Source organism: Phocoena phocoena, chromosome 6, assembly GCF_963924675.1.
Source record: "Phocoena phocoena chromosome 6, mPhoPho1.1, whole genome shotgun sequence".
Taxonomy (NCBI): domain Eukaryota; kingdom Metazoa; phylum Chordata; class Mammalia; order Artiodactyla; family Phocoenidae; genus Phocoena; species Phocoena phocoena.
This window is the reverse complement of record NC_089224.1, coordinates 8,949,065-8,975,296: the sequence shown is the minus strand read 5'-3', so window position 1 is coordinate 8,975,296 and position 26,232 is coordinate 8,949,065. Positions and strand designations below refer to the sequence as shown.

Genomic DNA, 26,232 nt, shown 5'->3' with positions numbered 1-26,232 from the left:
ATTTCTAGTAACTCTTTTAAGTCTTGAATCTCCAGGACAACTTGCTATTTTACCTCACTATTAGTTAATTTCGTATTTGAACACATCAAACACTTTTCACATTCATCTCCTGGATAAAGACCATAAGTAGATAAAGTCAAAACTGCCCAAGTACATGAGAATAAGGGAGAGGAATCAGGTAATGCTCTTTCCTTTGTAGTCTAGGAAAATGTAAAACTTCAAGTCAAGTACCTTTTCAAATGTGAGTATTTCATGTGTTCTCCTTCCTCCAGAATCAGAGAACCTTAGACTTGGAAGAGCTCACATGCACGTAGTTCAGACTCTCACCTATTACAAGAATCCCTCCAGGAAATTAACCACGAGGTACATCCTATCCAGCTGGCCAGCTCTGCCGGCCCATGCTGCCTCCCTTCTCTGAGTAGAAATCTTTCTGTGAATTTCATCCATCAGTACTAGTTCCTCCTCTGAAGTTTACCAAACAAATCTGTTCCTTTCCTAGAGGACCCCTGAAACCGTTCAAAAGTTCGAAGTCAGGATCTCTCTGTAGTCCACGCAGAATTTCCTAACTGCTCATCTAATTGTTCCTGTGTATAACATGCTTTCCAGATACCTCTGTCCGTAATGCCATGCTCTGAACACATTCTTATAAAATATGGGACCCAGGCCTGAACAGAACAAATACAGTCACCAGTGCAGAAAACACCTCAAACACCTGCTGCTTTCAGCTGCTTCTAAAGCAGCAGCCCAAGCCTGCATTCAGGACAGTTGCCACACTGCATATTTTGGCTTAGGTTAAACTTGTGGTCAGGTTACATGTCCCAGGCTCTAAGGTAATTCTCATTCAACTGCTACCAGATTAGTTCTTTCCAAGGATGAAATGAGACTTTACATATCTTCACAAAATTTCATCTATTTAGTTTTGGCCAAATGTCCCAGCTTAGAGAGATTATTTTGAATCTTGATTCTGTTATCAATGGTCAAAACACTTGGGACTTCCCAGTGGTTAAGACTCCGTGCTCCCACTGCAGGGGGCATGGGTTCGATCCCTGGTCCGGGAACTAAGATCCTGCATGTCGTGTGGCGCAGCCAAAAAATACACATGCTGACAAGAATTACTGACGTCATCATTGCTGGCAAAAAACAAACTATATAAATGTATTATTTATATAGTGTTATTTATTAGTATTAATAAATACATTATATTATTATAACAGTTACATTATTAAAACTAATGTTATTTATTAGTATTATTTATATAGTATTATATATAAATGTATTATTTAGCTTGTTTGTGGGCTTAGTTTAAATTTACCTCTGACTAAAAGGTTCTTCGTCATAAGATCACCTTAAGCAAGCACTAGGCTGGAAGGCTGCTCACCTTTTGAATGGTGATGCAGATCTGGGTGAGGCAGGAGGCAGAGTGACAGAGGTTTGCAGGAAGTGGGCACATTCAAATATAAGAGCCCACATCTGGTAAGCCATTTACAAAACTCAACCCAGTTCACAAATACGGGTTACGAACATGAAAATTCAGAACCAGTGAGAAACAGCCTTCATTTCAAAGGTGTTTCAAGTAAAAAATTTTAAAAAAAAAGAGAGAGAGAGAGAGACTTCTTTTCCCAGTGATCTTCCCCTCTGAGTTATTTAGGGTAGTCTATAGAACTAGAAGAAAGACTGGTCTAAAATACCCCATGAATTCAACCACCCAAAAGAGAAGAATCTGCTTGGAAGTTAGTTTTCAGATTTGACAGTCAGCAAGATATGGGAAAGGGGATTGGTGATGATTAATGAGAAAGGGACACAAACCACAATGAAGTCATGCTTTGGTTCAAAAAGCAAAAGCTATCAGAGGAATGCACGGCAAGTGATCATTAGCCGGGTATCCTGAGAGAACATAAGAAATACATGGTTTCTAATTCAATCAGGTTATAAAGGTGAAGAAATTGACAATTATTTGGCCCAAAGCCTATGCCAGAAGCGTGTTGTTTAGAGAAACAAAGTAGAAATGCTGGTAACACACTCTCAGTCCTCGCTATGGTTTAGGAGTATTTTCTCTAGTGATAAGGCTGAATCAGGAAACAAGCTGGATAGAGGAAGGAAACTGGGAAGGTGGGGGAGGGAAAAAATGAGAGAAGGGAAAAAAGAAAGGAGTATCAGGAAGTTCAACGAGATAGGAACTAACAGAATTTGTTTTTCAGTATCTCCAACTTCAACTTGCAACCAAGTGAGAAAAGACACACACACACACACACACACACACACACACACACGTGCCTCTAACTCCCAGCAGGCACTGGCCAGCACAAGTACCCGCTGCAGGTCTCATGGGGCCCTAGTAATTTCAATTCAACATATTCAATCATTTCCTTGTCTCCGTAGGAAGTGCATACATCTCCAGTTTAGGCGTACTCCAATCCAGAGTTACCATCTTCCCATGAATATAGTCAGAGTGTAGTCCCTGAAGAGACAGGAAGGCTTTAACTTCTACTGCAATGAAAAACAGTCAAGCCTGTGAAAAACTATTCCAGAGTGAAATGCAATGTTGGAAAACCAAGTTCTGGCAAACAGGATTGATTTTTAAAAACATAAAATGGCATAAGCAAACATTCATTCAATAATCCTTCCTCAAAAATCTACTATGGACACTAGTGGGTTATGCTTGGCATTGGATTGAAATTAGTTGATGGAATTTTCCTGTTCTCAGAGAAGAGGGAGTTATTTACTGATCAAAACATTTCAAAAAGAAAAAAATACTTCAAATATCAACCGTAAAGCTATACAAGCCATGATTTTTAAGATGAGTAACAAGTCTATTTTTTTAAAAACAGAAGTACAATGAAATTTCAATTTACTGAATCCCTACCGTGTGCCAAGCACTGAACAGATCACACACTGGGGACCCAGGAACAAGTACAGCGTAAGTCCTCTCTCTTTAAGTAGGTCATTGTCCATCCAGTGTATGTGACAGATGAGAAAGTCCACATGTAAAAATACAGTGGATCAGGCTTCCCTGGTGGCGCAGTGGTTGGGAGTCCGCCTGCCGATGCAGGGGTCGCAGGTTCGTGCCCTGGTCCAGGAGGATCCCACATGCCGCAGAGCGGCTGGGCCTGTGAGCCACGGCTGCTGGGCCTGTGCGTCTGGAGCCTGTGCTCCGCAACGGGAGGGGCTGTGGCAGTGGGAGGCCCGCGTACCACAAAAAAAAAAAAAAAAAAAAAATACAGTGGATCGATTTCTTCATTAAATGTATAAAGGTCAGGGACAGAATAGAAGGCGTAATTTAAACTTCATAAACGTGTCCTGGACATCTTGAGTTTAGCTTGGGTTGTTGTTTTGTTTTGATGTGAATCTCTTTTTATTTCTGCATATTATAAGCAACTCGTACTACCCTCACAAAGAAAATTTTCTTTTTTGGATTGGGAAGAGTTTGTTTTGTTTTTATGCATAGTCCTGGATTTAAAGTTTCTTTAGGGTTCAAGGACTCCTGTGAAAATCAGATGAAAGCACTGGACTTTATATATCCAAACACACATGCAGACAGACCCACACACAAATTCTTTACGCAGTTTAAAAGAGTTCACCAACCTCCCCATAATGAGTGTACCCCAAGACACTGCCCAAGGAGCTCTCCCATGCTGACACATTACAGATGGCAAATCTGTCACATTATGATACACCCTATATTTATATATCACTTTACGGTTTGATATACTTCCAGAATTACTAAAGTAAATGACTTAACCGATAACCTTGGGCTTTAGAGACATCAAATGATCTGATTCTACAAGGCGTTCTCGAAAGACCCATGAGACAGAAGACATAAAATCTAGCATGGAAAAGTGCAGGAGGCAGGTCACTGAAACTACAATCAGCCCTTAAAAACCTGGGTATTGATCATCACTGATATGAGCAGACTCAGCATCAGACCGTGAGAGATCCAATGATCCATATACATGATATTCTATTTCAGATCAGACAATTCAATTAGCAACAGTGATTGCTGGGGGGAGGAACTGTGGTGGAGGGAGCGTGACTATAAATGGGGCCAGCATGAGGGAGACGTTCGTGGTGAGGGAACAGTTCTGCATCTGAATTCGACAGTGGTTACAGGATCCACAAACGTGATGACATGGCACAGAACTACACACAGATCGCACCAACATCAGTTTCCTAGTTTTCATCTTGTATGATAGTTAATAAGATGTAACCCCTCTGTACTATCTTTGCAACTTCCTGTGGATCTATAATTATTTCAAAATTAAAAGTTTTAAAAAAACAAAAAGCAAAAAAACCTCATGACGTATTAATTAAGGGCTGCTAATGTTTTGGGGATATATGTGTGTGTGTGTGTGTATGTGTATTTAGAGCATTCAGTTCATTTGAGAGACCAGAAAATACACAAGTAACATGGTACCTATGCTCCAGGAACTCAAGCTAGCTTGTTCTTAATTCAGCCTGCCTACAGCTCCAATGACAAAGTAAAATGTTCCCAAAGCTGGCCCAGGCATTTGGTAATATGCTTCCAAACCCCTAACAGTTCAACTCTGATTGAAGGCAAGGTAGTGACGTTTTGAAACTTAAACTATTATTTTCAGCAAAATGAGAATCATTTTTCCACAAAGTTCTGTTAAAATATTAACTATTTATGTCTCTGGCAAAATCTCAAATAAAATATCTACATCATAACTAGATCATTAAAATGCAGATTTTTTTTTTAACACAACAGAAGTTAATTAACATTGGCAGTAGTGTGGTACAGGGGAAAGAGCACTGACTTTGGAGTCAGAGGGATGTGGATTTCAATCCCATCTGTGCCACTTCGGAGCCTGGTAACAGACCTTTCCGAGCCTCTGCAAAAGGTCGATAATGATGCCTACTTCATAAGACAGTTACGAGGATTAAACAGAGAAATGAGTGTCTAGCACAGTGTCTGGCACACAAATGCTTAATAAAGCTGTAATTTCTATGATCGTAACAGCCAGCGGTTGTAGAAATCAGCGGGCTGGGCTTAATGTGAGAGGTATGACGCTCCCCAAGCCTGATGTGGACAACGCCCAAGGTTCTTTAAACCTAGATGCAAAGACAGGATCAGTATCAGCACCTTATCCAAAGCACCCAGAGAGGTAGTACCGCTTTAACATTTCATACCACCATGGTTTCTGAGACTCCAGAATCTGACCTCCAGCAGCGCCTTGGCCTCGGTAATGCCAAAGATTGACTTGAGGCCAATGTTGCTATGGGGGTCAAGGGAGTAAAACAAAGCAATATTCCTGCCAGCTGAACACTGGAGCCAAAAGAGGTTGTGTTTTCAAACAGATCTGATCAAAGGACTCCAGCCCTCAGCTAGAAGGGCTGTTGTAATTAACATGGTAAGGTTTCTTAGCAACGGTTTACTTAGCAACAACGAAGGTACAGGTATGCCTCAATAAAAGCGAACTCAATATATGAAAATCCATATGTGTGTAAAAGACAAATTTAAAAGTGACTGCTTTACAGACAGGTGTTTTATTTGGTGCCTAAAAAAATGTGATTAGATTTAAGTACATATACACATGCAGGTGTGTGTCAAATGTAAAATACTGCAGAGATAAAAGAAACGAAATTGAGTTATTTGTAGTGAGGTAGATGGACCTAGAGTCTATCTTACAGAGTGAAGTCAGAAAGAAAAAACAAATACTGTATGCTAACACATATATATGGAATCTAAAAAAAAAAGGTCACGAAGAACCTAGGGGCAGGACGGGAATAAAGACACAGACCTACTAGAGAATGGACTTGAGGATATGGGGAGGGGGAAGGGTAAGCTGGGACGAAGCGAGAGAGTTGCATGGACATATATACACTACCAAACGTAAAATAGACAGCTAGTGGGAAGCAGCCGCATAGCACAGGGAGAGCAGCTCAGTGCTTGGTGACCACCTAGAGGGGTGGGGTAGGGAGGGTGGGAGGGAGGGAGACGCAAGAGGGAAGAGATATGGGGATATATGTATACGTATAGCTGATTCACTTTGTTATACAGCAGAAACTAACACACCATTGTAAGGCAATTATACTCCAATAGAGATGTTAAAAAAAAAAAAAAACACTGCAGAGGCCCCATGCGCTCCCTGCGGCACATGTGGCAGTGCCACCAGCGGCAGCGGCATCGCCCGGGAGCTCCTCAGAAATGCAGAATCTCAGGTCCCACCCAGCCCTTGTGAAACAGAACCCACAGCTTAACAAAAGTCCCAGAGGATTGTGTACACATGAGGATTGAGAAGCCCTGCTCTAGGCAATAGTCCTGACACTACAGCCAAGGCTCCAACAGGCAGAGTTACCCGTCAGGGCCTCTACTAGTGGTTCTCAAGCCTTACTCCTCATTACACGGCAGAATAAACACCTGAATCATCTGGGTAGGATATCTTTTCTTTTAATTAAAAAAAAACAAACAAAAGGGTTCTCTCTTTTTTTTACGTGCTGATGCCCAAACCCTAACCCAGACTTTGGATTTCATTGATCTGGGGTGGGACCCTGACAAGAGCAGTTTTTTTAAAGCTCCTCAGCCCATTCTTGTGCAACCGTGATGGAGAAGCACGGCTCTAGAGCAGGAGCTGCACCTTGATAGGACACAGCCTCTCCACCAAGCAGGATCTTAAATGCATCAGCAGAATGAGAGGTTACAATGTGCCTGGATATCATTCTTGCACAAAACACAGAATTATATCAAGTTTGGTCTTCTCCACACCAAGTGTACCAAAATAGATTTTCCCTGGGCTAGTACTAGGGAACTGTTTCTGGAACTCCTCAAATACAGGGGAACGGCTCGCTTTAACCAGATCATAAACGACTACACCGCCAAAAAGTCAAGTACCGTGCAGTGCTGAAAAACCTTATGGCATCCCACACCAGTAAGCCCTCAAATAGATAGCGATCAGAGGATGAGAAACCTCTCATCTCCTATAACAAAAAGCTTTCCTGTGCTTACCACATAAATTCTTTTAAAGTTCTACCAGAAGCCCATAAATAATATTTCCTTCCCCGATCTGTTCAACTGTACAATTTCAAAGAGGATGCTGGAGAGAGGGGACGCTGGCTGGGGGCAATGAAGGCTGGCAGCAGGGAGAATCAAGTAATCCAAGGCAAGGATTCAGAAAAGCCGGTGCAGTGGGAATGCACGACTGGGAGAGCTGGGACAGAAAGACAGTCCCCGGGGACCCAGGGAGGGGTGTGGCGCTGAGTCAAGGTGCAGGGTGTGGCCAGGCGGGGTTGTTAGGGCAGAGCAGAGGCTCAGAGAGCATCCCTGAGGGTACTGAGGACGCTGGAAGGAGGGGAAAACTGAGATAAGCCAGGGGGTTGGTGAAGTCCTTGGTGAACCAGGCAGAGGGCCTAATCCACATCCCACAGGAACCAGGGAGGGGCGGAGCAGAGGTGTGACCAGAAGCTGGGTTGTCTGATGACCCTGGCTCTTTTTTTCAACAGCCTCCTGTGAATGAAGCATCCAGTGCAGCCTGAACTCGGGAGGCTCCCTCCCTAATGACCCACCTGCCTGGACATAACTCAGCAGAGCTGCAGGAAGTACCGCTCAGCAGGCCCCGGGGCCCAGGCCTCCCTCCTCTGTCCTCATGGCTACACATGAGGGGGCAGAAAAGTGCTGAAAGACTAGGAGTTTGGTCCTAACCCACAAAGGAAGTCACCAAACAAAATTTCCAATAACTGGTAATTCTGAAGTCTTTGAAAATTATATTAAGTAACAAATAGCTACCATCCTGGAAATTTTTCTGACAGTCTGGAGAAATGTCAGAAATAAATGAAACACGTCTTTTTTGCTCTGTAGTCATCAGGGCCTTGACTAGGAACCAATAAAGGAACGTGAGTATGACACATCAGATTAGCTGAGTGATAGTTACCATAGCTAGTGAGAGCAACCATATATTTCAGATTTTCATAGATATCAATAAGATCAATTTTAAATATTTTTATCCCATTATCTCCAGAAATGCATATTCTAAGAATCCTAATATTTTGATACGCAAACGACATCCAGGGCTGCCTCTTACAGTTGGAAATGGCACAAAGAACTTTGTGCTGTATTACAGAGCCCAATTTAACAGTTAGGATCATGAATTACGGATGCACCCCATTCAGGATGCAGTTTAGTCACTCGATTCTTGTCTTCTAGTTTTGAAACAAACAATATTGTACAACGGAGGGAATACCACATCTAAATCCCTTCCAGATTCTCCATGCCGATCCAACACTGTCTCAAAACGCTTTTCAAGCGGAAGAGCCCAGGACTGAGCGTGAGTCTGACGGTCTTCCCCACAGCCGCGCTCCAGAGAGAGCTACGCGGTCTGAGCAAAGCGAGCAAAATGGCTGCCTGCAGCGAGCCCCTCCCTCTCTCGTGCAGCCGGGAGATGCTGGCCCCGTTGAATCCATCAGCAACAGGCGTTCTTCCCGGAGGTTAGTCTAGTCCTCACACCAGGAGGGAAAAAAGCCCAGAGAACACACATTCTTTTTAAAGTTCCTTATAATACATATCACCTATCAAGTATTACTATTCAGAGGACACCATTTAGCCTTTGTATGAAGCCTCTAGAAGGTTTTTTTGGTAACTGCCTGGAAAGTACTATGAGTAATAAATATACATAGTTCTATACACAGTTGAAAAATCAATCGTATGTGGTTTAATACCTCGGGAGTCTTCTTATTCTGTCTTTTCCCAAAAATGCAGTCAAGATCTGTTTGGCTCCGAGACGAGAGATCCTTCCCTAGAAAAACATGACGCCTTCAGTAATATATTCTTTCTAAAATAAGGAATACAAATATAAACCGTGAAACTCCTGAAAGCAAGATGGGTTTTGGAAAAGAAATAAACAATTTTGTAAACTACTGACCTTCTGTTTCCCCTTCACAGATTACTGCAATTAAATAAATTTAAAAATCACTTAAAAATCAAATAAGTGAACCAGAACCCTTGATTTTCTCTTAATGTTAGAAACTGCCCTGAGCATGGAGATCGAGAGGAAAGCTCAATTCTACAGCAGCTCTACTACTGGTATGCCTTCAAGGTATGATTTCTGGACCTCTGGGCTCCCCACTTAGAAAACAGATCCTGTTTACTTCAAGGAGACATGAGCTACTTACTTAGGATTATGAAATGCAGGATAAAAAAAATGCTGCTAAGAAATGTAGCTCCAAAACCCCACATGAGCACAGGAACGAGAACATACTGCATTTGACACATAGAAGCTCAATAATTAATTGAATGAACGAAATTTTTTTAATAAATGCAAATAAAATTCATTGCATTAGGGTGAAGGGTTTCAGATTTTTCTCTTTAAATTTTTTTACTGTAATAGCTATATCATTTTTAAATAAAAGGATACATAATAAGAGTCGGAAATTAAATGGCTTCTGGCAAAAACAGTGTCCAAAGGATCCTTGATTCTTATTAAAAACCCTAAACTCTTTAACTTAATTTCAAACCCACAAACCAACTAATTTAAAATTCACTTCTACGGAATTTCCACTTCTACCAATAATACCCTGTGAGCAGTGGACCAAATCTAGTCCCATTTGTCAACTTCACGGTAAATGTATTCTAAAATGTAACTACTACATATAAAGTCTTGAGGCTCCGGGGGAGTGAGGCTCTGGGTTAGACACCAGAGTCTTTGTTCTGCGTTGGAAGCCTGAGCTCCACTGTCACAGACCCACTTATCTTCTTGGTTTCCTGCAGCAAACTGACTTGGCAAAGTACCGTCATGACCCAGAAGGGTTCTAGTTCACTGACTATCACTGGGGCATTCAAATATGATATTGCTCAGTGACTCCATGAAATTAAAAAAAACAAACACCCTTCGATTTAATGCAAAACCAGGCGCCAAAACCAGTTTCCTAGGCTGCAGTACCAGACTCATGGGTCCTGTCAGTGCAACCTGTTCCTGCCAGGAGGACAGGCTCGTGCGTGGCTCTGTGCTGCTCTCGCCTCTCTTCCTGAGCTGGAAATAAATGAAGCTTCCTGGTTCTACCTGGTTATTATGTAGAACCCAGACAGAAGACCCCAAAGGAAAGCTACTCGACAGCAAAATGAAGCCTATCCCAGATGGGAACTCAGAAAATGAACCAGAAAAGCAGGGAATAAAACTGGTGGGGAGAAGTGGACAACGTTCATGAGGTCTGAGATCTATTCCAAGCTTTGCCCTCAGCAGAACCCATTCTGCACGGCAGAGCACATTCGGGTGGCAGTTTCTAGTTCAGAAAAAGGAGTTGTACTGAGTTCAAAATACGTGGCAGCCACCCATCCCTAAGCTAGCTCCTGAAATGGAAGAGATACCCTAAAAGAAATGCAAATGACAATCTCTTTTACAGCAACTGAACTAAAAGGAATGCTGCAGGGGTTAAGGAAGGGAGGGTACATGCAAGATGACAATTCTAAAACGGGATGTCAAAACACGAACACGCAGTGATGAAAAACAAATCCAGAATCAAAGGGAAAGCTGTCAAGCTAGTAGAGAATGTACCAATGAAGGCGCAAGTGTTTCTAAAGTTTTGGTGATGGGTTCTCGTATCAGAAATGTCTACCCTTTAGCAAAGTTCACTTAAGTAAATGTAGAAACCAGGATTGTTACAGGCCTTGCTCTGGATTTGATCTGGAAAACAAAACACAGAGAAGAATTAACAGAGACCAATGGAAAGGAACTTAAAGGTAGATAAAACTGTGAAGATGGAAGTGATGTTGAAATAGTTATTAGTTAATGGTCCTGGCTGAATAGTTTACAAATGTTATAAAATTATGGCCAGTTTTGAATAAAATATACATGTTAAAAATGAGTTTGAAAGTTACTGGCCTCAGTTCTGAATGACGGTCAAATCACAGCAAATACTGTTGATAAACTTGTCTCAGAGAAAATGACAGTCAAAAAACTGAACGGAATAGGAAGTATATGTTATCTGCCTGGATTTGGTTTATTTATCTACCGGTCTTCAACTGTCCGTATCATTTCAAGGACCGAGGAAAAAAGGTTCTAGTAGCCAAGCTGATGTAACAAAGTCCATGAAAGGATGATCTGATACTTTCAGAGAACAGCAGTTTATTTATGATCATTTTAGCTGTTTTTCTAATCATGAGGATTATCAGGTGTTCCTGTCGATCAGTGCAGCAAATTGGAAGAGAGGAACATGACCGCAGCCAGACACCCTTACAACACCAAGAAGTCCATATGGGAAGCAAATGAAACGATAAAAAATAAACGTAAGAGCTTAATAATCATGGAAATTTGGAACCTCTTAGTTTAAGGACAAAAGTCACAGAGAGCCCAACAAGCGCTAAGGCGAAAACTGTATTATAGCACTGTATTATATCCAGGACTCAAACAACTGAGTTCTTCTACTCAGAGTAAAGGGGCAAGGGTAAGGAAATGCAGGTTTGAGAAATATGTTTGTTAAATAAAAAACACTGAAGGGTTACATAGGTAGCTTCACTTGCTTAGAAAATTTATTTGCATTCCCCAATCAAGAAGGATAAAACAAATATTATATTTTGATTTTGTTTTTTAATGAAAACACACAGGACTGATAATAAGCCTAGGGCAGAAGATTAAGAAAACTTCACTGAAAGGGTAATAATGTGAGAAAATCAGGAAACCTGAGAGAATCAGAGCAGGGGGTAAAAATAAGTGAGACCCTCACAACCAATAATAAGACAGTCGGAACTTCTTAAAAGCCTGCAGTGGTGCTACTTCACAGTTAAATGTCAAAAGAGCCAGAGCCTGAAGAGGAAACGGAACACCCATCACCCAAGCCTGACAGCAGGGGGCCAGCTGGGCCAGGACACTACAGTCCACGTCCAGACCAGGAGCCGACTACACGGACACGCACTCTGAGTGTAGTTTCCTTGTTTAAGGAGTGAAGTATCACAAATTGTCACAGGAATGAGAAGCCTGAATAAACTACCACAGTGAAGCCACACAAGTACAGTGTACACAACCTTCCACCCACCCACTACATGACTGGGAGCAACAAGCAATGCTCTCTGGACAACGTCTCACTGTATAATATTAAAAACCTCGAAAACGGCTTTGGAGAAATTTATATTTTCCCTATTGTTTTTTCTCTGCAGATATGGCCTTGCCAAACATTTTTCAAATTAAAAGAAACCACTGCTGAAGTTAGGCTTTTAAACAAATATGGATGAAACTAACATTTTGAAATTATGTAATAAATGATGTCAAATTTAAATTATAAATTTAGGACTAGAGAAAGGAATAATTATGTATCAGAACTAAAATGCTACAGCCAATATTTAGGCAGTAACCAATTTTACAATGCTATTTGCTACTGTAATCTTTATCTTCACTCTTCACACCAGGCTAAATAAAATGCCGTCTTTCCATGTTTTAGTTTCCTGGACCATAGATGGAGTTACAGTATGAATCATCCTCATTAAACAAGTGAGTTAGTTACTGTACTACGAGCATACCCATGGGCAAAAATCCTTATCATCCACTATGCTGTGCACATCAAAATGTCCACACAACGGCATCATTTCTGGTAAGCTCTAAAGCACAACCTATTTTAGAACTCAATAATGACTTAAAAATCTTTCATTTCACAAAAATGGAAACTGAGGCTAAAAGAGGGGAAGAGGTTGAGTGATTTGTGTGAGACAGTCATGGCCAGAATCCAGTTTCCTGTGGCCTAAGATAGTCCTCCTTGGAGGAAACTGAGAGGTTATCATTCACATCCAGTGACAACAGCTGCTCTACAAGGAAAGATTTCTTTCAGTAAGTTAAAGAACTTTAAAATAAACGTTTGGGGGACTTCCCTGGCAGTCCAGTGGTCCAGCATGGAGGCGCTTCCACTGCAGGGGGCATGGGTTCAATCCCTGGTCAGGGAACTAAGATCCCACATGCCGTGCCACATGGCCAAATAAATAAATAAATAAAATTAAAAATAAATAAATAAGTAAATAAAAATTAACTTTCACTGTGAATTGCTGAGATGGACGGTAAATGAGTATTTTCCTCACTACCTGGATTTCTGCCTCCCTCTATCTTTCCTATTTATTCCCAATCTGCAATTCCTCTATTTTCCACTCAATCTTCTCTGCTACCTTTGTTACAACATATGTTGAATTACCCTCCCTACATACCAATGCCCCCTGCTCCCCAAACAAGGCTAATAAATAAGCAAACCTCATTTTAAAAGAGAGAAAAGGAAAGCACAACACACCAAGCAGGCTGATAGGGTCACCTGGCAAGGGGGTGGCTTAACTAGTAACAGAAAGGAGATACTCCCGGCATCCATTAGATTAAAGAGGTTTATCCCAGCTTCGGCAAATGCTTCAGATGAAATCATGCATGTAGTCAGGTACAAAAGGAAAATGAGAAGATTCTATTCTCAAAAGTCAAAGCTTAAAAGGCTGCCATACTACCCAAAAGTCACAGCGCACTTTTAATTTCATTTGTGCTCAGCACCCCTCCTGCTGTATCTATTTTTTGTTTTTTTCCTATAGGGTCTAATGAGAAGGAGGGATATTTAAGGGGTTGGGTATGAAGGGACCATTTAGCCTCTCCCGACAAGGACAGAGGGGCCAACAAGGATTGCTTTCTGTCCTGCAGCAGGTCGGGGTGGAGAGGAACCCTGCTCAGAAGCCATACGGGAGAACGACAAAGGTTCTACCCTGACAGAAAGAAGAGAGGTTAACACGACGAGCCAGACAAGCCATACCTGCCGGGACAGGGAAGGGGAAGCCCCAGTCTCTCCCTGCACGCGTCCCCGAAGCCAATCGGCTCTCTCCTCCCTTCAGCTCTGCCATGAGCCCTCCCTCAAAACCAAACCCAGTCTACCTTTTGGGGTCCTGGCTCCAAATGAGAGCCACCATTAACAGTTTAGAGTAGTGAGAATTCCAGTGCCCACTGCTATTCAGCAGGGTTCTAGGTGTCAGGGAATTCCCAATCATGCCAACGAGACTAAAGCAAAGACACGTGCTTTTCCTGGCATACAGAGGTAGAAACATACATCCACTCTCCCACAGACGAACCATCAAATGGTGACTAGATAACATAGTTATCATACTTACACTTTAAGTATATTAATGTAATAAATAACGTTTTGTGCCTGAAAAGTACACTTAGTACACAACACAGTTCCATGGGAACACATCTGGGGAGTTGATGAGTTTGTTAAATGGTTTCTTTCCAATACAAGACTGCCACCTAGTGGTTAAAGAGGACACCTGCACCCACGACTGACCGTGTAGGTACAGCACTGGGAAGGGAGTGGGGAGGTGGTGATGAAGGAAGACATGTTTTCTAACACTATTTTTGCAATGACCATGGAACACCTAAGTTAACACTACATGAAACACAGAAACGGTGTGGCATAATAGAAGAGTCAACTCGGGAGTGAGATTTTTCATACTGGAGATCTCAACATGGCGCATAATTCTCTAAATTGGCACATTTTAGGAGCTGTTCAACACCAACATTAAGCTCTGAAAAACAGGAAAATGTAAATAAAAATGTTGAGCGATAAATTAAAATTTTCTGATCTAGCCACATAAAGTCCCTTTTCTCTTCTAAACAGCAAGTTAGCTTCCACACTCAGCTTTTTACCAAAGGTCTGAAGCCGAATCTGGGGCCCACCTCAGAACGAATGAGTCTGCGTCTGCACCCTAACAAGACCCCCGGGGACTCACAGCAAGAGCTGAAACGTCAGCGCTGCTTTAGATCAATCCAGTCAGTGCGGGTCTCCTTCCCCATTTTGTAAGTAAAACAAGTGATGCTGGTGAAGAGCTAAAACTGCTTTAAGAAATCCAGTGTGCACACAGAGATTTCAAACAAGTAAAGAAATGCTTAAATTTTACCTTTTGTGAATTTCATATAATGAACACGGTTTTTGGAGATTTTGGACTTCTCTTCAAGGCTGAAAGATTTCTTTTCCTTGTTGTCTGAGGAGTCTTTTAAAAAAGCATGAAAAGCATTACATTAAACTCTGCATTCCATTCTCATTCTCTTACAGTGACACAGTCTTATTTAAATAAAATCCTATGAGACCTATTATTACTGAACTCTAAAAATGAATAGAAATATTCTTAAACTGTGTACTATGGATCTGGCAGGGCTATTCTCCAGAAGTTTATAACATCCTGGAGGAAGAGAAATGAAAACTTCTGTTCACACAAAAAACCTCCACATGAATGTTCATGATAGCTTTATCTGTGATAGTAAAATACTGGAATTAACCCAAAATTCCTTCAATGGATGAATGGCTGAGCAAATTCTGGTACTCCCTTATATGGGACACTACTCCACAATAAAGAGGAAGGAGCTGTTGATGCTGTGCAACAACCCAGATGGACTTCAAGGGCATTATGCTTAAATGAAAAGGTCAATCTACATACTGTATGATCCACTTAGACTGTAACGTTCTTGAAATGACAAAACTACAGAGATGGAGAACAGATGAAAGGTTTCTAGGGACAAAGATGAAAGCGGAGTTTGGAGGCTGGAGGGGTAGAAGGTGGGTGTAAATACAAAAAGGCATCATGAGGCAGCTCTTTTGTGGTGATGAAGCAATCCTATACCTTGATTGTGGTGATGAAGCAATTCTACACCTCGATTGTGGTGATGGCTACATGAATCTATACATGTGATAAACGTACAGAGCTACACACACACACATATACACACACAAATGAATGAAGGCTAAAAAAAAATAGTGAAAACTGAATAAGGTCTGCGTTCTAGTTAATAGTCAACATGAGTGTCAATTTCCTAGTTTTGATGTTATGCTACGGCTATCTTAGATGTCACCGTTGGGGGAAACTGGGTGAATGGTATTCAGGACTCTTTCTACTACTATTTTTGCAATTTCCTGTAAGTCTATAATTGTTTCCAAAAAAAAGTTCTTTTGAAAAGTGAATAAAGGTAAGACAGATTAAGGATAATCAAAAACAGATTAGAGATGCTAATCAGGTAGAGCATGAAGGCGCAGAGCTGGCACTGAGCCACTGCCTCAAACACCACATTTCACTGGAGGCTCGCCTTTCAGGACAAAAGCAACAACAAAAACAAATCATTGAGGAATAAACTCATGTGGTGACTCCTTTGACAAAACAGGAAAATGTGAGCCAGAAAGCAGTCTTAGTCCTTTGCCTGAAATATCAGAGCACGTAGATCCGGGGTGAGAGTCAGTGACAGGATTCTCAGTAGCTGCCTGTGCTCCCTCATCTTTATCTATTTGTCAAGTTTAGGTAGCAGAAAGAGCACATCATAGGTAGAAAAGAGACTGAATTTTCCTATGGTTATGTCATAAGGAAATATAAATACGAGGTTAGAGAAAGGAGAAAAAAGGAAATTTTCACCATAGTAGTGAAGCGAAACAAGCACATGTCCATTAAACACATTAGCTAAGGGTAATCCCTCCCAGGAAATTAGTCATTTCAAAAGCAAAGTGTAAATTACATAGCAAGGCTCTGAACGATGTTAAGGTAGATGTTTCAAGCTTTCAGACAATGCCTAGCACAGCTTAATCACATCAACAACCTGAAACATTCTCCTCCGCGGTCACTTCCCAAGATCAGCTTGGGACTTTTTCAAAAACATCCCACCAGGAAACTTTCTGCTCTTTTCTGTGGCCAAACACTTTACGTAGCACATAACAGTCTCAATTTTTTTTTTTTTTTTTTTTTTTTTTGCGGTACGCGGGCCTCTCACCGTTGTGGCCTCTCCCGTTGCGGAGCACAGGCTCCGGACGCGCAGGCTCAGCGGCCATGGCTCACGGGCCCAGCCGCTCCGCGGCATGTGGGATCTTCCCGGACCGGGACACGAACCCGTGTCCCCTGCATCGGCAGGCGGACTCTCTACCACTGCGCCACCAGGGAAGCCCAACAGTCTCAATTTTGATGTTCCAAACACAAACTACCATGCACAGTACCAGCTTGAAGTGGCTTTTACCCACTGAAGGCTTATTAAGCACCAGGCGCTGGGCTGTAAGCTTTCTGTGCCATCCTGCATTCCATCTCGGCAACTGCCCTGGAAGGTAGCTGCTAAGACTAATAAGCCGACTTCACAGGGCACTGAAGCAAGAGGGCTAAAATAAGGCCCATCAAGGCGGTGGCTATGACGGAACTGGAACCCAGGCAGATCTGCATGAGAGCACAGATCCTTAACCTCCACACTGTGTGCCAGCGGAGCTGCACTCACACTTCTGGGGACGTGAGAACCTCCTGGGAGCTTCGCCACCTTCCGAGCACACAGCCTTTCCAGAGCAAACCCGAGCCTGGACACGGCCTAGGGGAGCAGTTTCTACCTGGCTGTCCACACACACGCTTTCCTAAAGCTGCTCTGTTCTGTGTGGATGCATCAATCTGGTCCTCCTTCTTTCTTTCTCCCCTGCGTCCTCCTCCCACTTTACACAAGGGGAGCACAGCTCTCCTCTCACCAGGATCAATAAGGAACAAGCCGCAGTACTGGTGTCATGGAGGCGTCCTTTAATCAAAGCTGCAAACCCAGCACTTCCAAAAAGGTTTTACTGTTCTAATAATTACTTATCAAAATTTATTATTTCCTGGTTTTGTGCATTATAATCTACAAATTAATAAAGACAACCTAATCCAAAGTAAAAGTATTTACCCTTAGGCCTTGGGGCTATGAGAAATAAACCCAAAATTTATATGTATTTGTTTTGTAGCTGAGAAACATAACAGGGTGATGAATTTTTCAAAGTTCAAGCAAAAAATATATTAACATATTATGGGACATATACAAGGGAACTATTTCAGAGGAAAAGAAAGTAGGAAACATAATATCTCTGAATATTAAAGGACTTACTTTTCTGTTTCTAAAGAGATGACCATGGATATCAAATTGCTCTGGTATTTAACATCCACTGGATACATTTGGGACTGATGGAATGCTTTTATTTTAAAATGCCAATTTTCCCAATAGGCAGATATTATATTCTTTGTAACTATTTAAAGCTGTGATTAAAAACATTATAGATGGGCTTCCCTGGTGGCGCAGTGGTTGGGAGTCCGCCTGCCGATGCAGGGGACACGGGTTCGTGCCCCGGTGTGGGAGGATCCCACGTGCCGCGGAGCGGCTGGGCCCGTGAGCCATGGCCGCTGAGCCTGCGCGTCCGGAGCCTGTTGCTCCGCGACGGGAGAGGCCACAGCAGTGAGAGGCCCGCGTACCGCAAAAAAAAAAAAAAAAACATTATAGATGTTGATCTAAAACTGTGAGATAGGGTATACTGTTTTTCGAAATTCCCTCAGGAGCCCTGGGAGCAAAAAAATTTGAAGGTCCCTGTCCTAAACCACACCTTCGTGGATGACAGGTTATCAGCATCCCAGTTTATTTCCAAAATATTTAAAATCACAAGGGACAAGATACCTGACAGAAGTAAAAAGCATTTCTTAAAACCATGACATAAGTCTATCAAAAAGCTGAATTGAGTCTGGGAGTAACTAATTGAGATAGGATAATTTTTAAAAATGAAATTTTAAAGAATATAGAGATTTTTGTGTCCCACAAAGGAATAAGGGTTATTTCTATAATCTTTGCAAGATTCTATGAAGAGAATAGTATAGAATTTCTGTTTAGTTGAAAGGCAAACTGTGTTGATTCGGTAAGCAATCTTAAGGAACTAAAAATATTATTATACCAGAAAAATATGTTACTAGGTTATCGTGTCATCTGCTTGTCAGCTTTAATTCAAGTAATAAAACCAAAAATTCATTTGGATGAAGATACTGTATTTACCAAAGGTGACTTGGCAGAAAAATAATCTCAGCTCTCCTGATCCATTTCCCGGCCAGCTTTTCTGTTAAAGGACTATTCTAAAGGCTGGACTGTACTGAGTGAGACGGAGGCAGAGCTAACAGCCCTGTCCCTACTGCAGGGGTGCAGTACCCTCTAGTGGTCTTGAGGTGGAAGTTAACCTACAGATCAGTAACTCAGTTAATGATTTACTATACTTCTATGGCTCTCGCAGAAAAAGACTCAGCCTGCACAGGTGAACCTGTGGATGGGGCTGCACACGGACAGGCACCACCACCTGGAGTCTGTTATGCCCTCGCCACCTTCCTGACAAATAACACAGGCTTCCCCGGGTCACTTTCAACACTTCCCTGACCGCCCTTGTGGGAATCCATCAGGAAGGCCCGGCTGCAGTGATTGTGCTCAGCCTGGGCAATCAGCACCAAGGGACCTGTCCCGAACCAGGGTTTTCATGGCTATTACAATGGCATTTCTCAGTTAGCAAACAGTAATCAAGATACCATCAAATTGGAAAAAAGTAACTTTCCAGCTATCACTGTCAAATCTCAAAAGCGAACTGCTCAAAATCTGCTTTCTCTTTTCCACAGCTCCAAAAATGAATCTCATAGCACCTTCTTTTATGGAATCCTGGTGTGATAATTTATGGGCATCCCTATCACTTGAAAAGTTACAAAGTATTCTCTAACTCAGTACATCAAAGGAGAAAGTTATGATACCAAACAAGGTGAGAATTTTCCCTGTTCAAGAATGAACGTGTGGGGCTTCCCTGGTGGCGCACTGGTTGAGAGTCCGCCTGCCGATGCAGGGGACATGGGTTCGTGCCCCGGTCCGGGAAGATCCCACATGCCGCAGAGCGGCTAGGCCCATGAGCCATGGCCACTGAGCCTGTGAGTCCGGAACCTGTGCTCCGCAACGGGAGAGGCCGCAACAGTGAGAGGCCCACGTACCGCCAAAAAAAAAAAAAGAATGAATGTGTGGGGCTTCCTTGGTGGTGCAGTGGTTAAGAATCCACCTGCCAATGCAGGGGACACGGGTTCGAGCCCTGGTCCGGGAAGATCCCACATGCCGCAGAGCAACTAAGCCCGTGCGCCACAACTACTGAGCCTGCGCTCTAGAGCCCGTGAGCCACAACTACTGAGCCCACATGCTGCATCTACTGAAGCCTGCGCGCTTAGAACCCGTGCTCTACAACAAGCAAAGCCACCACACTGAGAAGCCCGCGCACCGCAACAGAGACCCCACTCGCTGCAACTAGAGAAAGCCCGCATGCAGCAATGAAGACCCAACACAGCCAAAAATAATAAATAAATAAAAATAAAATAAATTTATTTAAAAAAAAAAAATGAACCTGTGAATGCCTCTAGGTAAAAGAACCCAGACTCAAGAGCTTCTGCCTCCATGACGATGGTCACAGTAAAGGCCACCTCAAGTCTGACACCTTAATCATGTCATTGAACCTATTTATGAAAAGTGATGGCCATTATACAACACCAGATTTTCATTAAGGCAGACGTTGATTCCTGATACTCAACTTGTTGCATCTGTACTCTTTAGTTAACCTTCATTACAGGTTTAACATGACATAAATTACTCTTGCCATGTTTTACCTCCAGAAAAGGGCCCATGCAATTTTCAGGAATCTTTTATCACCACAAACATCACCACACGTAGGAGTACTTAAAGTCTGTACAATTAGTTATAAAGCAAACCCCTCGTTACCACCTCCAGGGTTAGAAACAGAACACTACCTGCATCTAGAAGCATCCTGCACCCCTGTGCCTCTTCCTTCTGTAACAGGGGTTCTCAGCCTTGGAATTACTGCATTTTGGGCTGAATAATTTGTTCAGGGCAAGGAGGAGAGACAGAGCTGTGCTGCATCTCCGGCCTCCCGACCAATGTCAGCAACGTCCCCCCAGTTGTGATCACCAAAAATGTCCACAGATATTGTGAAATATCCCATGGGAGGCAAAATCATCCCCAGTTGAGAACCATTGTCCTAACAGTAACCATTACCATGATTTTGGGGATAACCACCCTCCCCCTTACTTTTCGTTCTGGTTTTAACCATTCTGGGGGGAGAGGGGGTAATAGCCATAGAAAGTGCCTAAAGCACAATGTACTCACATACCTGTGTAACTACCAACTGGGTCAAGAAACAGAACAAGAATAACAGCCCAGGAGTTCCCCATGAGCCCCTTCTCAATCCCAAACCCCTCCCCCTCCCCAAAGGTGATCACTGTTGTGACTTTCACAGTAGAGTACTCACTTCTACTACGAGTAACTTTATAACAAGAGTTATAACAAAATAACTTTGTTTTAACAAAGTGACAAAATAACTTTACCACCCAAGTCTAGTACCTAAATATCATATTTCTGCATTCCATTTGAAGTTCTATGTAAGTGGAATCACACTGCATGTTATGTATCCCACTTCTTTCAGTCAACATTGAGTTGATGAGAGTCTTCGACACCAGAAGCAAACTACCGCCTGTGGACCAAATCCGGCCCACCACCTCCTTCTGTAAATAAAGTTCTATGGGAACATGGCCACACCCATTGGTTGCTGCTCTTGCTGCTTTCGTACTCCAACAGCCAAGCAGTTGTGACAGAGACGCTTCGGTCTGCAGAATATCTCTTTCCTTTGTGGAAAGTCTGCCAAACCCTGCCCTATACTCTCACATGTAACTGTACTTTATTCTTCATTTCTTTGTATTTACAAATGTGGCAGTCTACTTTTCCGTTCTATTGTTGGCGGACATCTGGGTTATTGCCAGTTTGGGGATACTACAGATAGTGTTTTAAGTATTCTTTCCTTCTGACTGAAGGATGTACATCCTTGGAAATTGCATTTATGGCCTACTGATGGTAAACTTTTTGTCTGAAAATTTATTCTTGAAAGATATATTTGCTGAATGTAAAAGTCTAGGTTGCCAGTTATATTTCCCTCAATATATTACTCCAATGTCTTTGGCTCCCATTGTTAAGACTGTTGCTTCTTTGAAGATAATAAGTATATTGCCTCTGGCTGCATTAAGAATCTTCTCTCTCTTTTGTGTGTGTGTGTATGCTGTTCTGCCATGATGCGATGTTGTCACATCTGTTATTACATTTGCGAGTAGAGACTTTTAATGTAATCTGCATGGATTCTCTCAATTTTCTTAATCTGTGGATTTGCTTTATCACCAGTTCTAGACAGTCTTCAGCCTTTATCTCCTTAATTTTTTTTTTCAAAGTACCATTCAGTCAGAACTCTTTTTTTTTAAACTTTATTTTAGTTATTTATTTTTGGCTGCGTTGGGTCTTCATTGCTGCACATGGGCTTTCTCTAGTTGCGGTGAGCAGGGGCTACTCTTAGTTGCGGTGAGCAGCTTCTTACTGTGGTGGCTTCTCTTGTTGTGGAGCACGGGCTGTAGGCGCACGGGCTTCAGTAATTGCAGTACGCAGGCTCAGTAGTTGTGGCTCACGGGCTTAGCTGCTCCGCGGCATGTGGGATCTCCCCAGACCAGGGATTGAACCTGTGTCCCCTGCACTGGCAGGCAGATTCTCAACCACTGCGCCACCAGGGAAGCCCCTATCTCCTTAAATTTTGCCTCTGTTCCATTCTCCCTCTTCTTGTGCTGCTGAAATTTTATTAGATATTAGATTTTCTCACTTTATCCTCCATCTAAACTTCTATTCCATATTTTCATCCTTCACACCTGCATTACGGATACTATCTTCTAATCTATGGTCTACACTTTCTTCAGCTGTGTCTACTTTATTACACCCAACAGCACATTCAGTATCCAAACCTGTGCGTTAGAAGCCACCTAAAGTCATCAATAATGCAAACTTATGAATACCTGACAGGAAAGAAAAAGCTTAGGAAACAAAGAGATTTGGATAAATTTTCAAATAAATCCCTCCTATCTTTGCTACTCTCTCTCAACTATTCAGGAACTGAAAAGAACTGGGAGATCTAGTTATTTTGGTATTTACTTCATTTCTTTCTCTCACACTAGATTTGAAGTTTCTTCAGAGGGGGAATGAGTCTTTTTATCTATTTCTGTATCCTTAGTCTTCAATTAATACCCTCAAGAAAGTGAAAAGACAACCCACAGAACTGGAGAAAATATTTGCAAATCATATGTCTGATAAAAGACTTGTACCTGGTATATATTAAAAATCCTTACAAGTCAACCATAAAGACACATAGCACAATTTAAAAATGGGCAAAAAATCTGAATAGATACTTCTTCAAAGAAGACACACAAATGGTCAATAATCATGTGAAAAGATGTTCAGCATCATTAGCCATTATAGAAATGCAAATCAAAACCACAATTAGATACACCACTCCCACCAACTAGCATGGCCATAATCAAAAAGACAGATAATACAAAGTGTTGGCTGAGATGCAGAAAAATTAAAACCCTCATACACTGCTGGTATCACCCAGCAATTCCATTCTAAGTATAAACCCAAGAGAAATTAACATATATGTCCACACAAAAACTTGTAAGTTAATGTTCAAAGTTGCATTATTCAAGATAGACAAAAAGTGAAAACAACCCAATGTCCTTCAACTGATGAACAAACTGTAGAATATCCATACAGTGGACTATTATGTGGCAATAAAAAGGAGTGAAGTACTGATACATGCTGTAACAAGGATGAACCTTGAAAACATTATGCTAAGTGAAAGAAACCAGTCACAAAAGACCCATGTTGCATGATTCCATTTATATGAAATGTCCAGAATAGGCAAATCTTTTTTTTTTAACATCTTTATTGGAGTATAATTGCTTTACAATGGTGTGTTACTTTCTGTTTTATAACAAAGTGAATCAGCTATACGTATACATGTATCCCCATATCCCCTCCCTTTTGCGTCTCCCTCCCACCCCTCTAGGTGGTCACTAAGCACCGAGCTGATCTCCTTGTGCTATGTGGCTGCTTCCCACTAGCTATCTATTTTACATTTGGTGGTGTATATACGTCCATGCCACTCTCTCACTTCGTCCCAGCTTCCCCTTCCCCCTCCCCGTGTCAAGTCCATTCTCTACATCTGCATCTTTATTCCTGTCCTGCCCCTAGTTTCTTCAGAAACTTTTTTTTTTTTAGATTCCATATACGTGTGTTAGCATACGGTATTTGTTTTTCTCTTTCTGACTTACTTCACTCTGTATGAGACTCTAGGTCCATCCACCTCACTACAAATAACTCAATCTCGTTCCTTTTATGGCTGAGTAATATTCCATTGTATATAAGTACCACAGCTTCTTTATCCATTCATCAGTCGATGGACACTTAGGTTGCTTCCATGTCCTGGCTATTGTAAATAGAGCTGCAATGAACATCGTGGTACATGACTCTTTTTGAATTATGGTTTTCTCAGGGTATATGCCCAGTAGTGGGATTGCTGGGTCGTATGGTAGTTCTATTTTTAGTTTTTTAAGGAACCTCCATACTCTTCTCCATAGTGGCTGTATCAATTTACATTCCCACCAACAGTGCAAGAGGGTTCCCTTTTCTCCACACCCTCTCCAGCATTTACTGTTTGTAGAGTTTCTGATGATGGCCATTCTGACCGGTGTGAGGTGATAGGTCATTGCAGTTTTGATTTCAGAATAGGCAAATCTTTAGAGTCAGAAAGTAAATCAATGGTTGCCTAGGGTGGCCGGGGGAAGTGGGGAATGAATACTACTGGGTACAGTTTCTTTTGGGGGTGATGAAATGTTTCATAATTGGTTCTGGTGACAACTCTGAATATACTAAAAGCTGCCGGATTGCACACTGTAAATGGGTGAATTACACCTCGACAAAGCTGTTAACAAAAGTGCAGCGACTCCCTGCCCCGCCCCAGAGCCCGCACGCTTAGCCGGTTCTTCTCATTTCCCTTACTACATGTTTCTCAATAATATTCTCATGCTGCTATTTCTTACCGATTTTCAATTGACTTCCAAAAACGGAACTAAGGAACAGGATGCAGTTTTAAATTGGCAACTGAGTGTGGACCTTGTTGAGAAGGTGCACAGAAGCTACCTGGGGGAAGAGTGTTCTAGAGAGAGGGAGGAGCCAGTGCGAAACCCCAAGGCAGGAGCACGCTTGGTGTATTCAGAAACCAGTACAGGAGTTGGTGTGGTCAGGATGGAACTGGTAAGAAGGGGGAGGGTAGGAGACAAAGTCAGAAAGGGAGAGGGTCCATATTGCGTAAGGCTGCAAGTCCGCTGCAGGGGCTTCGGCTTTTATCCTGAGCAGCACAAATGGACTTACATTTTAAAAGAATCACTCTGGCTGTTGGGCTGAGACACGCTGAAGGAGTCTGCGCGTGGACGGAGAAAGGTCAATTCAGAGCAGCAGCTCCCTGTCGGGGCATTCTGCCCAGGGGACACTTGGCACTATCTGGAGATATTTTCGGCTGCGACAACTAGGGGGAGGGGGTGCTAGTGGCACCTTGCGGGTAGAGGTCAGGGATGCTGCCAATCATTCTAAAATGCACACGACATGCCTCACAGCAAAGAATTATCTAGCCCAAAACATCAGCAGTGCCATGGCTGAGAAGACCGGCTTTAGAGGCTCCTGCAATAATCCAGACAAGAGATAACAGCTGCTCAGACCATGCTGGTTACCGTGCAGGTGACATGGAACAGTCAGGGTCTTAATATATTTTAAAGGTAGAACCAACAAAATTTCCTAGTGGAAAAAGTTCTTTGGCTGGAACAGCTGGAAGGATGAAGTTGACATCAACTGAAATGGGGAAGATGGTGAAGAAAACAGGCTGTGGGCTACGGGTGTCAAACAGTTTGCAGGGTGCAGGTGGGGGAGGTACAGAACTGGAGTCTGGACCTGCTAGGTGCCAGGAGTCGACGACACCCTGAATGCAGACACTGAGCAGGGCGTTCAGGAGAGAGGGTGAAGGAGTAGAGGGCAGTGTGGCAGTGGTCACCACACATCGCCCCGTGAGACCAGAGGGCGTAAGAAGAGAGCCAGGGCCAAGGAGAGATGAGAGAGGGCCAAGGCCGGAACTGCGGGACCCCGGACATTGTCAGGCTGGGATAAGGGAAAGGCAACAGAGAAATGTAAACCGAGTAAAAGCTTTACCTTATCATTCTCAAACTCGTAATGGGGAAAAAAGTGTTTGCTTATGACTAAGGTTAATTCAATGAGAATACCCCTAAAACATAAACAGAAATAACTATTTGTGAGAGCTACAATCAATTAACTTTCAGATATAGGATGCTTACAGTAAAAAAGAGTTGATAAAAGTATCTTAGATTGAGATTATGTCTTCTATAAGCCTAATGGATAAAAAGCAAAGTTTCCTTACCTGCTGTTTCCTGCCCATGGCAAGTGTTCAGTTCGGCCAGAAGCTGGTTAAAATCATCTTGATGAGCAATCCAGCTGTCCTGAAAATACCAAAAACTCAATTAGAGACAAGCCTGTAGTCTACCTAAGCTGCGATAAGATATATATTGGAATCAGGGAAATC

General features: G+C 42.3%; 1 protein-coding gene across 1 annotated transcript in view; it reads right to left on the bottom strand.

The window, feature by feature from the left end:
• Positions 1-26,232, bottom strand: part of PINX1 (PIN2 (TERF1) interacting telomerase inhibitor 1) — an 82,042-nt gene that overhangs the window by 49,368 nt on the left and 6,442 nt on the right. Inside the window, exons 4-6 of the mRNA XM_065879297.1 lie at positions 26,071-26,149; positions 14,846-14,938; positions 8,668-8,744 (exon numbers count right to left, since the gene is read on the bottom strand). Of these exons, the coding sequence (XP_065735369.1) occupies positions 8,668-8,744; positions 14,846-14,938; positions 26,071-26,149 (249 nt within the window). The remainder of the gene's footprint in view (positions 1-8,667; positions 8,745-14,845; positions 14,939-26,070; positions 26,150-26,232) is intronic.